This window comes from Sinocyclocheilus grahami, unplaced genomic scaffold (assembly GCF_001515645.1).
Source record: "Sinocyclocheilus grahami isolate Dianchi unplaced genomic scaffold, SAMN03320097.WGS_v1.1 scaffold396.1, whole genome shotgun sequence".
Taxonomy (NCBI): domain Eukaryota; kingdom Metazoa; phylum Chordata; class Actinopteri; order Cypriniformes; family Cyprinidae; genus Sinocyclocheilus; species Sinocyclocheilus grahami.
This window is the reverse complement of record NW_015505575.1, coordinates 224455-240465: the sequence shown is the minus strand read 5'-3', so window position 1 is coordinate 240465 and position 16011 is coordinate 224455. Positions and strand designations below refer to the sequence as shown.

The window sequence follows — 16011 nt, the reverse complement described above, 5'->3', positions numbered from 1 at the left end:
TGTGTGTGTGTGTGTGTGTGAGAGAGAGAGATTCATACTCACATATTCGTCAATGTTCATTGTTTTGACGGTCTGTTCCTCCGAACTGCAACTGAAAGAAAACTTTAGCTTTAAGTAAATAGTAGGAACGAGTCTTGTTTATTTCACAAAAAAAGAGAAAGGCCTAAGAATAACTTGCTACTATTGCTAATAAGATCATGTACATGTAAGATCACTTGCACCCCGCATTTGTTGTCAGGTCGCTTTGACAAAATAACAGTGAACACGTTTAGTTTCATTTTCATTTTGTGAAGGGTGTAGTTCTGTGAAGCAAAAAAAAAAGCCTATCGAGCATTTAACGTTAATTTAAATGTGGTGCGTCTTGATTTCTGTCTTCACACATTATGCATGTATTATTATTATTATTATTATTATTATTCTTTAGACTGCATGCATACATCGATTGTTGACGGTCAGAGTGAAGGACCATATCGTTATTACATTTACAGCGCATTTCGAGAATATTACCGACACACAAGAAGTACAAAACTGTCTCTTCGTCGTGTACTTACCGAGAACTGAGCTGAATGAAAGAAGCGGTCACCTTCAGTTCACCTGCTGTTTGAAACAAACGAAAACGAAACTCACGAGGCAGCAAACAACACGTTTGAATAAACAGTCCAGTGTTTGTATTAAAAAGAGGACTGTTATTAATCTGTGTGTAATATATTTGTACAGGGATGTCAGTGTGCTCATGGATGTCTCAAAGACCCCAAAACCACAATTTAATAGCCTATAAATATACTAATTAATATAAAAATATAAATACAAACCATGACCAGGCTGATTAAAGACAGTCATCTGTAGCTTCAGGCACATATCATGAGCACTATGAAAGATTTGTAGCCTAATGGTTTGAGGGAGCGTTTTGGATTATGTAGGGGGGCCTATTGTAAAGAAATATTTATTAAGATCCCTTTACGGTTATGAAATTTATAATGCATATTTTAATCTAAATTATTCCATTTATTTTGCATTTTCTTGTTATTTGGCGTGAGATTTAGTTGGGTAGTGTGTGCTGGCTGAAATCATTTGTTTTATGGCAAATGCATGAAATTTGGCAAAACCTGCATCAGGTTATAAGCAGATGTATGTGTATTCACTTATATAAAGTCACCTGTGACTGACAGAGATATGCAATCATGTATGGATTTTTGTTTTCTCGCTTAATTGTAAATATAATTTGTAGTGTGTTTTTTATTATGTGAAAAAAGAGTCTATATGCTGTCGACTGATAGAATCAATGTTATTCATCAGGCATGTGATCCAGCTAGAGACAAACAAGCAGGAAAATCTGACCACGACCACAGCACTTATTATTTAAAAAAGATTTATTAATCATGATAATAATTAATCATATATAATATAATACAAGTATTGATAGAATTGTTATTATTAAAGTACCTGCCAAAAGTTTGGAAACATTGCAAGTATTAATGATTTTGAAATCTCTTCTGCTCAACATTTATTTGATCAAAATAAAGTAAAACAGCAATATTGTGAAATACTACAATTTTAAAAAAACTTTCTATTTTAATATATATATATAAAAAAATAGATACAGTGGGTACGGAAAGTATTCAGACCCCCTTAAATTTTTCACTAGATGAGGTTCACCATCTGAAAATCTATTTTATGGCGTTACAGTAAGAGCACAAAGCAATCATGTGATTGTTGGACTCAGTTTTAGGCGTCTGTATCGGGGTCTTATCCGGATGTAGTGGTTTGGTTGAAGAGGGCTGTGAACACCAATTAACCAAATACATAAAACATGAAAAAAGTGGAAAATACTACCAAGTGCAGCAGTGCAGATGATCTCAGAATGTTACAAACATGGATTTAAAGGTCATTTTGAGTATGTGTTTGATTTGCATCCCGTATTCTTTCTATGTGGTTTAATTAAAGAGCTCAGACAATTTAAACACTTGTTGCATATACTGACAAACTTGTTTTGATTGGATATAACAAAAACTATTTTGTTTAGAAGTGATATGACTCCAAACCTGTAGCTTTTTATTTTTTGGATAAATAGCAGATTTGACCTTTTGGTAAGTCCATTTATGTTCCTTGGGGCAAAACTCATCTAACGTAACCTCACATAAAACAACATAAACTGTACCTCTGCTTAAATGCTGTAACTACTGCAATGTGTTACAAGCTCAGTTATATGCATTTGATTTAGCTCGATACCGTCACTGCATGTCATTAGATCCAGTACACAACCAGATAAAACTGCACCTTACATCCATCTAAAATCATCCTTAAATGAGTAAAATACAGCTTATTCCATTTGTGTAATTAAATGACAAAGTAATTAACTAGTTCAGTTTTCCTGATATTTAGAGACAATTTTTTTTAAATATGCTAGTTACAGAAATACATGGTCTAAGTGTTACCATCAAGACGTTCACCAGCCATTTTATTTTTCTTTTGTAGCATACAATAGCATACATTTTTTGTTTTTCAGACAAAAAACAACATGTTTTCATGTTTCTATGCACACTGAATTAAGGCCTTAGCCTGAGGTCCTAAAGGTTACTTTACACAACTTCAAAATGTGTAATATGTTGACCCTCCTAAAGCCAAGAAAAATGTCAACCTATTTAATACAGACTATATTCAGCCAGTACATCACACGAGCGGAGTAGCAGAATATGTGAACAGAATACAAAACGATACGGAGATCCCTGAACAGTAACCTGATTATTTACTCGGCTTGGTATGCTCGACATTTTATATTTGCAGCCACATCAAAAGCAGGTTGACAACACATAAATAAAACTAAATAGCAACACTTATTATACAGGGTTAAATGAAGTGTTCTGAATGTGCTAACATGCCACAGAAAACAGGACAAAAGCATTATCAGCATTAAAGTGTCTGTTCTGGAACAAGTAATTGGTTTCATATTCTACATGACATTTACATTTTGTTGTTTTTTTAAATCAACACAAAGTTTACACATTATGCTTTGTAAAAAAACGAAATATCCAGAAGCTGCATTGGGACTCGGCGTGGGATCAGGAAAGTATGAGCGCTCGGTTTGGGGCACGAGATTTTAAAGAGCGAAGGTACCGCTTTGCTTTCTCCGTCATGATCAGCTGGTCTTTTGTCCGTCCACAGACAACAGTTTCCCAGGCTGGAGACATCTATCACAAGAAAAGGAAATTATATATATATATATTTATTAAATCATGGTTACAGTATGTATCAGGATTTAATTATTGTTGATAAACTCAAGAGTAAAATGCTTTAAATGCTAAATAACCATGTGGTAATGTGCATTTTTGTCTAGTGAAATAAACACTTTTTATTTAAAGGAATAGTTCACCCAAAAAAGAATGAAAAAAAGAAAGAAACTTTGATGAAAATGTGCTCACCCTCCGGCCATCCCAGATTAGGATGAGTTTGTGTCTTCATCAGGTTTGGAGAAATGTAGCATTGCATCAGTGTCTCTGCAAAGGATGCTCTGCAGTGAATTGGTGCCGTCAGAATGAGAGCTTGTGTCTTCTCCAGATGTTAACTGATGGACTGGAGTGCTGTGGATTACTTGTGGATTATTGTGATGTTTTTATCAGCTCTCATTCTGACGGCACCCATTCACTGCAGAGCATCCATTGCTGAGACTCTGATGCAGTGACACATTTCTCCAAACCTGATGAAGACACAAACTCATCCTGATCTGGGATGGCCGGAGGGTGAGCACATTTTCAGAAAATCTCCATTTTTGGATGATCTATCCCTTTTACAACACGTAACCACTGTCTGTCATCAGTGCAAAAACTGTTTTGCCTAATAAAACACTTAACAGTTATGAACCGAGACAAAACAGGAAAAACTAAACATACTAGCTGTTGTTATAATCTATGTTATTAAACATGATAATAAACTGTGTTTTGTAAACATGTGGTTGTCTGATTTAACAGCACTTACAGGTAATGGAGGACTCAGTTTCAGTGTGGGAGGCACAGGTTTAGAGGGCAGCCCGCTCTCATTCGGGCCAAGAATAAATCCTTGATCCAACACGTTCTCTTCCTGCTTCACACCACAAGAGGACACGAGAGCGAGCGACCGTGCCATGTGAGCCTGGGGTTTCAAAATACAAAACATGCCTTAAATCTTTTCAGTGATACTGGGCAAATGCAACCCCGCCGGCCCGGTTTCTGTACCTTCTGACTTGTTTTGACTGCGTGTTTCATTTGCTGCTTTCGTGCAGCAACAGTCTCACTGCAGTCAATGACATCCAGAGCCAAAGACTTGCGCACTTTCTTCATCAGCGGCCGGTACTGTTACAAGAGACACAAATAATTCAATATAACCGCAAGCTGGCAAATAAACAAGTCACATTTATTCTATATATTTGGATGTTTTATGCCATGTCAGTATTTTATGCCATTTAAAAAAAATAAATAAATAATAAAAAAATTAGATATATATATATATATATATATATAAAAAATCCGGAAACTGCTTGTACATAGTGCTGGGCGGTATACCGGTTCATACCGAATACCGGTGTTTATTTTTGTTATGACATTCATTTTTAAAATACCGCAATATCGGTGTATGTGGCTTAAACAACGTTGGGAACGCGACACTGTTTGAAAGAAGTCCCTTTTCACTGCTGCACTGTGGTGAGGGAACAGCTGTATGTGTTACTAAGCGTGAAAGTTCAGAAACTGAAGCTGTAGAACTAATAGAACGTGAGGACACAGAAGAACTCATCCACAATATCCACACTGACCTCCACAAATATCCACCGCCCCTGCCATCAGCTCCCGCATCTCACACACACCAGCGACTTTAGCACTAGATTTAGCAACTTTCACACCCTTTTAGCTGCTTTTTTCCATAGAATACTCATACTTACAAACCTAGCGGCTTTCTTGGATAAATCTTAGCTATGGTTCAGTTGGAAGATTTCCCCAGGCCTGTCCCGCGAGCCGCAGCCGACTCGTCAATAAATGAGTACAAAACAGCGTTTCCTAGCACCTGTCGATTACTGATTGTTTGGAATTATAAATATGAGCGTAGTTCCTCTGTTAATATCACATGCACTTTTTAGTTTGTTGCTCAGACGCAGGCAGTGCGCTGCACGAGACAAAAGAGTAATCTAGCCAAAACCACCGCATAGCCGCTCTTTAGTGTAGATGCATGTTGATTTTATCAGACGATGCTGTGATTATAAATGAGAGTGACTCCTGGTTAACATGTATTAAAAGGGGTCGTGTTTAGTCACTATTTAGTGTGGTATTTTTTGACAATATTCACTCATCATGACAGTAAAATAGGGCATTCTAAGTCAATATACTGCAGTATTTCCTCTCTCAGTCAGTAGAAAATATGGTTAACGGTAAAAATACACCGTTATGTACCGTGAAACCGGTATAATTTTGGAAAATACCGTGATATACATTTTTGGTCATACCGCCCAGCACTACTTGTACATGATATTATTTCTTCTCCGTGTGCCGTCTTACCACTTGTTTGCGTTTCTTCTCTGTAGGAGTTTCATCTTCTACTATCAGCTCAATTCCTGCCTCACTGCGCAACACTTCTTTAAGGTCTTCCTCCAAATTTGGGGTCGGAGGCTTAAGAGAACCAAAAGAGAGGCAAAAAACTCAGTATCAAAACTAGAATATCAAACAGGAGGCTGAGCATCAGTGAGTTGTATGTGAGATTTCAACTTGCTTAAACGTGACAATAAAAAGTAAACTTCTCACCAGGGGCCGCAGAGGGCCGTATTTCTCCAAGGCGTTTTTAAAAGGAGTGGGGGTTCGGGGAGTCGTGTCCAGATCAGATTTGTGATTAGGTGTGATAAACCTACAGGAGGGCAAATGAAAAGTTTAACAGTGGCATTGAACTCAAAAGATGTGACTAAAGCTCTCAGTGAGCGCTGAGACGTACAGCGAGTTCTCCTTCTGCGTGAGCGGGGTTTTGTCGCGGTGCAGGGGTGTCGTGACGGTGGCCTTCTGGCTGCAGACAGGAGTCGACGTCAGAGAAGGATTCTCCAGGTCCAGCGTGTCTTGCTTGGTCCACATATTAAGGAACTGTTGAAATAGCAACATAATATTAAAACTCAGAACTCCTTTACAGTAAATAAACGAGCTACCACTGTGAAGCCTTTCTGAATCAAACATGTTTGATGGTTTCTATCTAAGGATTTGTGAATGGGTGTTTGCTATACACAAGCAGACATTGTCACATTCAAAAAAATAATAATCTTGGAAGTGTCAACAACTTGTTTGAACGGAAGTCAATAAAAACAACGCTTCAGTGCACTGAATCAACAGTGAATCATAAATTAAAATTAGCTGGAAAAGATGGCTGATGCATATTGATATCTTAGAGCAGGGCGGCTGATAAAAAGCTGATATACAAATTATTTTTTAAAAATAGTAAAAACATGCTTAACTGCTGGTGAAATTTATTTTCATTTTACATGATATTCAAATTAGAAATAACGTAAATAATCAAAACATTTGAACCTCGTTAAAAAAAATAAACAATTGTAAAATAAACAGATTTGTTTAGATCGCGACTTTTTGATTTTGCCTGTAAACTTATCGCATTCTTCACAAATAAAGTAACTGTTGAAAATATGAATAAAAAGGAATTCAACTCTCTAACTAGCAGTGCACTCCGCACAGTAAGTCTGACTTTCATATACTGTGCCATCAAAATAAAAGTCCTGCTTCCAAAACGTCGCCCAATGTCGATAATAATACTAATAATAAAAATACAAAAAACTGCCAAAGATCAGCCAGTATACTGGTTGACCCCTAGTGCTAACTGGAGGATCTGGATCCTATTTAGGTGCAAATATGGCAGTGGTGAGACGCATTGGTACCTGTGAAGGAGAGAAAGGCAGGATTTTGACGGGTGTGCTCTTCGGGGTCATGGAGTCGTTGGGGTCTGGGGACAGGGCGATGCGGCGGCGACTGCGGCGGCTCAGGATGGACGGAGGCGTCGCCCCGCCGGGTGAGATGGGGATGAGCTCCCCTTTGCTGCCCTTGCTGAGCTCCTGCAGGGTGCTGCCCTCCAGACGAAACTGCAGCAGCTCAGAGCTCTGGCTCTCCTCCGGCAGCTCAAAGTCCGACATTGTACACCAGCCCTCAAGATCCTTGTACAAGACATTATTACTATTGTCAGACCATAGACTGTACAAAAACATGGACGTCCATGACGTCACCCGTAGGTTTCTGAAGAGCATTTTTGAAGCCCAAAGTGGTTGCTGAAGCCACACCCTCCTAGTCCACCCTCCGGGACAGTGGTGACAGCAGCAGCAATCCACCTGTCACTCAAGTGGCCACGCTCTTAATTATGCACAATCTTAAGGATTAATATAATTTAAACGGATAAGTTATATATTTAAAAAAAAAAAAACACCCCCCTCACAGTTGTCACGAAGGGCAAAATTAGCTATATAGACCAAAATAATTTTTTGAACCAGGCTGTAAACATGTTTTTTCTGCTGTAAAGTTGGGCATTTTAACATGGGGGTCCTTTTGGAGCCAGCCTCTAGCGGCCAGTCGATGAAAGTTTTAGTCACTTCCGTGTTGGTTTCACGAGAGAGAGCGTGAGGCCGCTTGGGTCAGGCCTACACTCACTCAGCAAAAGAGTCTCCATCAGGGCTCAACAAGAAGGATTTAGTCAAGAGATGACCTGAAATCTCCAGTCAATTCAGAAAAAAATTCTATGATGTCTGATTGGGCGCATAGAAATCAACGAGCATGACTCCTAAAAATGTATATACTGCAGTCAAAATTGCAAATTTAGTTTACACCCAGGCTGTCCACTCCAAAATCGGTCCTGGAGGGCCGGTGTCCTGCAGAGTTTGGCTCCAACTTGCCTCAGGACACCGGGCCTCCAGGACCCAGTTTGGACAGCCCTGGTTTACACAGTACAAGCATAATTAGTCAGAATTCAAATACTTAAAATGCACATTTGTGAATAAGTTATTTATTAGGAGTTATTTTGAGGGCATTGTGTTTAGTGTCAAAAAAGCAAGATCTGTTGGGAATAGTGTGTTTGAAGAAAAGATCGCATCGATTAACACCGACACGAGCATAAATGACAAGGTCGTTAGGTAGGAGATAATCCACAGCTAGGATGGATTGTTTTTTAACGCGGTGTCAATTTAAAAAATTTTTTTATTTTGGCTAATTCTGTGGTGAAAAGTATATTAAATTTGATTAAAAGTTATTTAAATTTAAAAAAAGACCCAGTTTTCCTAAAAACATCTAAAACTGAATTTGGATTAAATTGATTAAAAACCTTTACAATGGTATTCACACACAAAAACAATTTTCTCAAAGCAGTACAAATATTACAATTAAATTCAATAAAATGTATGACAGATAGAAAGCTCTGATATGTACATATCAGAAAACAAGCCATTTTTGTTAGTTATTTTATCTAGGGGTTATTAGATCTAGAATTTAGCAAGAAGGCTAGAGAGAGAGATAGTCAGGATTAGTGGTCGACCGATATATCGGCCGATATTTGCCATTTTTTTTGGAGAAGAGTTCAGCTTCACTGGAGACGCACGATTGACAAACTTTACACTCGTGAGTTCAAATTATGCTGCGCTTTATGCATTTGCCCACTGCCATATTCATGTAATTTCCACTGTGTGCTGTATGTAAAATGAGTGTTACCTTGGCTTTATTTGGAAAAAATGATTAATGCACACAAACTTCCCAGAGTACTGAGTGCTCTGTTGGTTACGGTGTTTACTTATTAAATTATATTTTTATAAAATATTTATTTGTGAAAAATACTTTGTCATCTAAAGTATAAGTATGTTTATTTAACATTTCTTTTTTTAATCAATTTTCAAATGATTTCAAATTTCTTAAATATTAATTAAAACTATATCGGCTGTATATCGGCCACTGTGCTTTCCAAGATACTGGCATCGGCTGTCAAAAAAACCAATATCGGTCGAACACTAGTCAGGATAGTAGTTCATCTCTGGCCAAGATAATTCACATGATCAGATTACATCTGATGGTAATAGTCATTTTTAATTATTATACATAGCAATTATAATATATACATGGCGTGACATGTGATCTACTCACAATTATTAGAAATTGTCAAGAACTGTGAGCTGACTTTTTGTCTGGACTTTAGAACTCACAATTGCAAGTTTAGAACTGCGAGATAAAGTTGCAATTATCTTTTCTTTTTTGTTTTTTATTCCATGGTAGCAACAAGCTTCCATACCAATCAGACATGTGTCAACATGTTTTAAAATATACAATATTATAAAATATTTTCAACAGAAGCTTCTAGATCCCTGCAAGCCATTACATTCAGCCACGCTGATTCTGAATACAAGAACATTGTTGGACGTGAGCGTAAACCAGCCCAACTACACGAGGCTTCCCTAAAAGCCAAGTACTCTTTCAGACAACCTATCACTCCTAAAATCTGCAGTGCGTTCACCTTCCCGGAAGCAGTTTGGCGATCTCGGCCCAGCGGTTGCCCAGCACACAGTGAGCCTTGTAGATGATGAGATCTTCGTCTGGGGTCCAGGAAGACTTCTTGACGTCTGGATTGAGGTGGTTGTGCCAGCGCTCTCTGCACTGCTTCCCGAGACGGCCCTTCAGGTGCTTGGCCACCATCGCCCACTGCTTGTTGCCGTACCTTTTCACGAGCTCAATCACCTGGACGCACATTTAAGCAGCGTACAGTCTTCACATACTTTCTCACTGATGCATTTACAGACTCCTCTGATAGATCAGGATTACTGGTTCAGAAACTGCTGGACCAACTGTAAAGCCCTATAAAATCCTTTTTATTTTTTTTCCCGGATTCTGGGGGCAATTGTATAACTGAAAACCAAGTCATATTAACCCACTGAATCTCAAATAAAAGCCTAGCTCAAAATAATCACTTTACTTCTGTAGTATCTAATAGAGCCCGACCGATATGGGTTTTTTTGGGGCCGATACGATACCGATATTTGGGCGTAAAAAAAGGTTGATATCGATATATCGGCCGATATTCTTTGTGTATAGCATAGTACAGTACCAGTCAAAAGTTTGGACACTTTCCCATTCGTGTGTCTAAACATTTGACTGGTACTATATATAGAATACAGTATATACATAAACAGAATATATATACAAACACATTTTTTGCAATTATCACTCAAATGTGGTGATCAAACACTTATAATGATGTGACAAAGAGATGTAATGATGGAGGCAGGGCATTTAACAAACTTTATTCAAAATGAGTCTGACATCAGTGCACTGAACAGTAAAGTTTAAGTTTATTCAACTAATTCAATTCCATTCAACTTTATTCCGTGGAATTTTATTTCACTATGGAACATTCATTCACGCATTTAAAGTGTTTCATCCAGGTCACCAGTAGCAAACTAAGTAATCACACCATTTCAAGCATTTTATCTGCATATGTTTTGTAAAAAAAAATATATATATATATATAAATTATCGGAGGCATATTCGCCAATACCGATATATCGGCGACAGGCTCATATCAGCCGATAATATCGGCTAAACGATATATCGGTCGGGCTCTAGTATCTAATAATGTTACTTACTTTTTTTTTTTAAATGGTTCAAATTCTTTTAGATGTCAATCAAAGCATCATATGCATTCAAAAAGCAAAAGTCTATTTCTACTTTTGCAGAAAACTAAGCAACTATTCTAGTGGTAACTAGATTTTAATATATATAAAACTTTCACAGGCATTAGTCCAATATCAGAACTGTATTTGGTGTACAGCCCTACTTTTAATTCATCCAAAATTTGCCAAATTGTAAAACATTCCACGTTATACAGTAAATTCAATTCTTATGATTAGATTTCACTAATCCTTCCATGATTTGTTGAAATCATACATTTGTGTCACTTACTAAAAACTTCAATTTTGCCAGCTTGATTAAAAGACTGTTTGGTGAAAGCATTTTTTAGCTGTTTTGTCTGTGCATCGTACCTTCTCATCCTCCTCCTTTGTCCAGGGACCTTTGACGAGATCAGGATCCAAAACTTTGAACCAGCGATGCTGACACTGATGCTCTGATCGACTCTTCAAATAAACAACACCAGCTGCCAACGTTAAAGCAGACTACCACAGACATTTAAACGAGGAGACACAAAAGCTCCATTAAACTAAGCAAGGAATTTCTCACGTGAGCTTTCTGAACGCATTATTGAGGTAAACAGACTTACAGGTAAAAAGCCAGCAATGTATTTCCAATCATTTGATCCAAAGCTCAGCACCAATTTTCGCAGCTTATCATCCTGGAAAATAAAAACCAATACATAAATGCGTACAGCAGCTTTCATTTTATTTACAAAAAACTAACTGATTGAAGCTGGATGCCCTGCAAAAGTAAAAAGGGGTGCATTTATTCACATATGAGCACTGATTATCATACAAACAGAGGAAGTTTGAGCTGCTGTTTATCATATCTCAAGAGCTCCCTGTATGTGTGTTGATCAGGGTTTATGGGTCTAAATATTAAGCTCATATGTTATTTCATTAGGCTCATTGGAATGCCATGAAGGGGAGTAAATTATAACAGAAATGAAATTCGGGGTGAATTATTCATTTATCTTTCCAAGTAGTGTAAAGTTGAGATGGTTAAGAAATTACAGGTTACAGGCGTCTTATATCTCAGCTTCTTTGAGTAGTTTATGGTCTTTTGTTTTTAAGTGTCATAATGTCAAGCAGTTTCTGCACTGATTTTTGATTGTTATGAATAATCTAATCTTTTGTGCCTTAACTTCACATTACATGAGCAAAAAAAATAAGTACTGTTCATTTTACTTTTCCGATAACATGCAATACATACATCTATATTCCTGTTAAATTCCAAACAAAACAACTGTTTATATATATATATATATATATACACACATACACATATATGACCCTGGAGCACAAAAGCAGTCTTAAAGGCAGAGTAAGCGATTTTTCAAAAACACTTTAGAAAACTGATTCGGGCTGAAAAGCAAAACAAACTTGTAGCCAATCAGCAGTAAGGGGCGTGTCTACTCATGATGTGGAGGAGAGAGCGTTCAGTCCGAGCCGAGCGACAGAAAGATAGAGATGGCGTATAAAAAAACAAGAGGAAAACGTCTGCGGCACAAAAGAGAAGTAAAGATCATGGTCCATGAAGATATTTAGTAAATTTCCTACCGTACATGTATAAAAACGTAATTTTTGATTAGTAATATGCATCGCTAAGAACTTCATCTGAACAACTTTAAAGATGATTTTCTCAATATTTAGATTTTTTTGCACCCTCAGATTCCAGATTTATTAATATTGTCCTATCCTAACAAACCATACATCAACGGAGAGCTTATTTATTCAGCTTCAGATGATGCATACATCTCAATTTCGAGAAATTGACCCTTATGACTGGTTTTGTGCTCCAGGGTCACATAGATGTCAGCACTACACAAGATTTCGGGGATCATACCTCCTCCTGGGTCCACTTCACTTTCACTTTCCCACAATCCTTCTGATCAGCCACATCAGAGTCTGTGTCCTGACACATGGCCTCGTCCTCATCCTCACTGTTCACACACAAACACACATCAGTGTTTAGGGTTGGGGAAAACAACACTGACCACAGATCTGCAAACTCTGGCAACAGTGTGCTGATGGTACACTGACAGCATTTGGCAGGGCAGTGTTTTTACATCTGGCCTTGTGTTTGCCAGACAATGTCGATCAAACCAGATGGAAAAACGCACCATCGTGGAAATTAAATAATACTCTCAGCCCTCTCAAGGACCAGCAGATGTGGTTAGTGTAATGTAAAGTATCCCCTTTACATGCACACTCCCAATCTACAAGCATTTCTGGCTAACAGTCTCAATGCATGTCATCAACACCTGTACATCTGGATAAAAACTGAGGCATGCATCGCATAGAAATGATCTGGATCAGTTAATAATATTACAGTCTGTCTGTATAATGTTGAAAGTGCACGGGTTAAGCTACCGTGAGTTTCAGCTCTCTTTGTGTCTTTATATTAGGCGGGGTTCAATGCATCTTTCACAAACTTAATCTCTACAAACACAAACATTAATTTAAATGCACCAGATGTGGTCATGTTCTTGTCCTAGAGTAACATTCTATAACACAACTACACTAAACATACAAGAATAATATACTGTATGCACTTACCCGCGCGCAAACCACGACATTTCCCTAATGTTTGCTCAAAATGCACCAATTAAACAGAACTTTAGGAGGCCACTGCGCACGCAGCATGCAAACATCTGTGATGTTACTCTTCTTCTTCTTCTGTGGGGCTGTGATGTTAATTAGATGATCGAGCAAATATAATAAACTCTCGCCAGCTAAACATGTATTGCCGCCGCGCGCCCAAGTTTCTAGCTCGCGCTTCTTTTTCTCAGCCATTCCCGCGAGTGACGTCAGCGGACACACGCTGCGTGCGCGCCACACAGACGCAGTACGTGCGCGTTCGTGAGCACGTAACAGTAAAGTTGCACACAAGCGACAAAATATTTCTTATGCATTTATGTCCAAAACATATCAAGGACATCTACTTCTGTATGCATCGCTTCACCACTCAAGTTCACCAAATTACTAGGTTATTTTAGTACCTGCTGAAGTCAGTAAAAACTGTCCCATCACTAGACAAACTGAGCCTGTAGTTCAGGGGTGCCCAAACTCGGTCCTGGAGGGCCGGTGTCCTGCAGAGTTTAGATCCAACCCCAGTTAGACACGCCTGAAGCAGCTAATCAAGCTCTTGCTAGGCATGCTAGAAACCTCCAGCAGGTGTGTTGAGGCAGGTTGGAGCTAAACTCTGCAGGACACCGGCCCTCCAGGACCGAGTTTGGGCACCTCTGCTGTAGTTGGAGAACGACTCGTTAATGACCTACTCAAGCTCAGCTATAAATGCAAGCTGAGTCTAATTAACGCCATGCTTTCCTAATGGATGCAGGACGTGACAGACCTGGTGAAGTCCTAATACATGTACATAAAAACTAGTTTTACATCGAACCTAACAATGTTTTTCATTCTAAACACTGCTTGTGTTCTAGAGCTGACCAGGAGCTACGAGGGCCCATCACTGTCTGACTTCGACAGAGGCTTTTGTGCAGACCAGAGTCTGTCTTTATCAGCGGTTTCAGCCGATGGCTTCCTGAGACCAAACAAAGGCATTGTGCTGGAGTATTCAGAGCCCAACCCTGCGGTTGCACCATGTCTGAGCTACTCCACAAGTCTTTTATCACCCTTAGTTGCCCTCAACAAGAACGCCCTCTCTCCAGGCAGCGCCCTGAGCACAGCGCTGAGCAGTCCAGTGCAAGGCAAGTCCTCCACACCCTACGAGAGAGTCGTGTTTCAAAAGCCCGTCCTGGTCAGCTCGCTGGACCTGTCCTGTGTTGATCTGACGACCACACACCCATCATGGGAAGTGTCCCTTGTGAAGGCCATAGTTGAGAGCCCAAAATCATGTTTGGAGTCCACATGGAGTCCTATTAACCTATCGGCACAGTCACTGATGTGGTCGGGAACGCCCCCTCACCCGAATGTTTCCGAGGAGCTTCAGCGCTCATGGAAGGAAATGGTCTGGCAGGGATCTAATCCTGCTTCTGCGATCCCAGACCTCCGAGAGGAACGGAGCTCATCTAACTTGGCCATTTGACCGACACCCTATTTTAGGTATGCAATCCTAATCTTAAAAAAAAACTCAATTTGAGAAAGGTTGTTCTAATATGCGTCTTGTTTTTATTTTACAGGCTTCTTGCTGCGATTTCTTACTAGAACGCTATCCATGATTATGTAAGTGTATTTATAGAATGCGTTTAATCCAAAAATAAAGTGTTGAAATGACTTGCGTGCATTACTGTTACAAAGAATCGATCTCTCCGTGTGCTGTGGGCAAGTGTGAGCGTCATAATGCACAAGACAATCAATAACATGTTTCAAAACGTGCAATTATTTTGTCCTCTGAGGAAATGTGGGCGGTGACCATACTGTAAGGTCAATATAACGGAGACCGCTCGTGAAAATGCTTCTCTTTTGTTCTTTTCTAAATGAATAAACGATGCCTGTCTGCTGCTGTTGTTCTGTCCTGGGACTGCACTTTTGGACCCAGGGATGTCCAATCCTGGTACCTGAGGGCCAACGTCAAGCAGATTTGATCTCTAACACACTTGCCTGGAAGTGTGTAGTGAGCCAGTAGACTGTATTAGCTTGATCAGCTGTGTTTGAGCTGAACTCCGCAGGACAGAATGCGTTTAATCCAAAAATAAAGTGTTGAAATGACTTGCGTGCATTAGTGTTAAAAAAGAATCGATCTCTCCGTGTGCTGTGGGCAAGTGTGAGCGTCATAATGCACAAGACAATCAATAACATGTTTCAAAACGTGCAATTATTTTGTCCTCTGAGGAAATGTGGGCGGTGACCATACTGTAAGGTCAATATAACGGAGACCGCTTGTGAAAATGCTTCTCTTTTATGTTCTTTTCTAAATGAATAAACGATGCCTGTCTGCTGCTGTTGTTCTGTCTTGGGACTGCACTTTTGGACCCAGGGATGTCCAATCCTGGTACCTGAGGGCCAACGTCAAGCAGATTTGATCTCTAACACACTTGCCTGGAAGTGTGTAGTGAGCCAGTAGACCGTATTAGCTTGATCAGCTGTGTTTGAGCTGAACGCCGCAGGACAGAGTACAGTCTGTGAGTCAGAAGCGCCAGACTGTCCTTGCAAAGTTGGAACTGCCCCACTTGGGGTTTGTTGGGGCAGCACATGACTGCGGCAACTTTAATATTTGAAAAGATACTATGGCAAAGTTATTGCTTTCCTTATTCAAACTGTTTTTTTTTTCATGAATATATGGTTGCCCTGAAGAATGAAAGCTATACACTTTGAAAATTATCAGCTATATGACTGCTTATCGACACTAGGGGTGTGACAATACACTTAGCTCACGAGATGAGACA

General features: G+C 39.2%; 2 protein-coding genes across 2 annotated transcripts; one reads left to right on the top strand and one right to left on the bottom strand.

The window, feature by feature from the left end:
• Positions 1-2502: 2502 nt before the first annotated feature.
• Positions 2503-13456, bottom strand: LOC107550321 (myb-related protein B-like). Its single transcript, XM_016231593.1, has 13 exons — positions 13223-13456; positions 12510-12606; positions 11251-11322; positions 11015-11107; positions 9493-9713; positions 7888-7930; positions 6890-7162; positions 5947-6089; positions 5763-5862; positions 5520-5630; positions 4209-4325; positions 3973-4125; positions 2503-3188 (listed from the first exon to the last, which is right to left on the bottom strand). The coding sequence occupies exons 1-13, from the start codon at positions 13240-13242 to the stop codon at positions 3060-3062; spliced, it is 1572 nt and encodes a 523-aa protein (XP_016087079.1). The 5' UTR covers positions 13243-13456; the 3' UTR covers positions 2503-3059.
• Positions 13457-13923: 467 nt separating this feature from the next.
• On the top strand, positions 13924-14899 carry LOC107550334 (uncharacterized). The gene is made up of 3 exons (XM_016231602.1): positions 13924-14021; positions 14107-14728; positions 14806-14899. The coding sequence occupies exons 1-2, from the start codon at positions 13997-13999 to the stop codon at positions 14709-14711; spliced, it is 630 nt and encodes a 209-aa protein (XP_016087088.1). The 5' UTR covers positions 13924-13996; the 3' UTR covers positions 14712-14728; positions 14806-14899.
• Positions 14900-16011: the final 1112 nt, after the last annotated feature.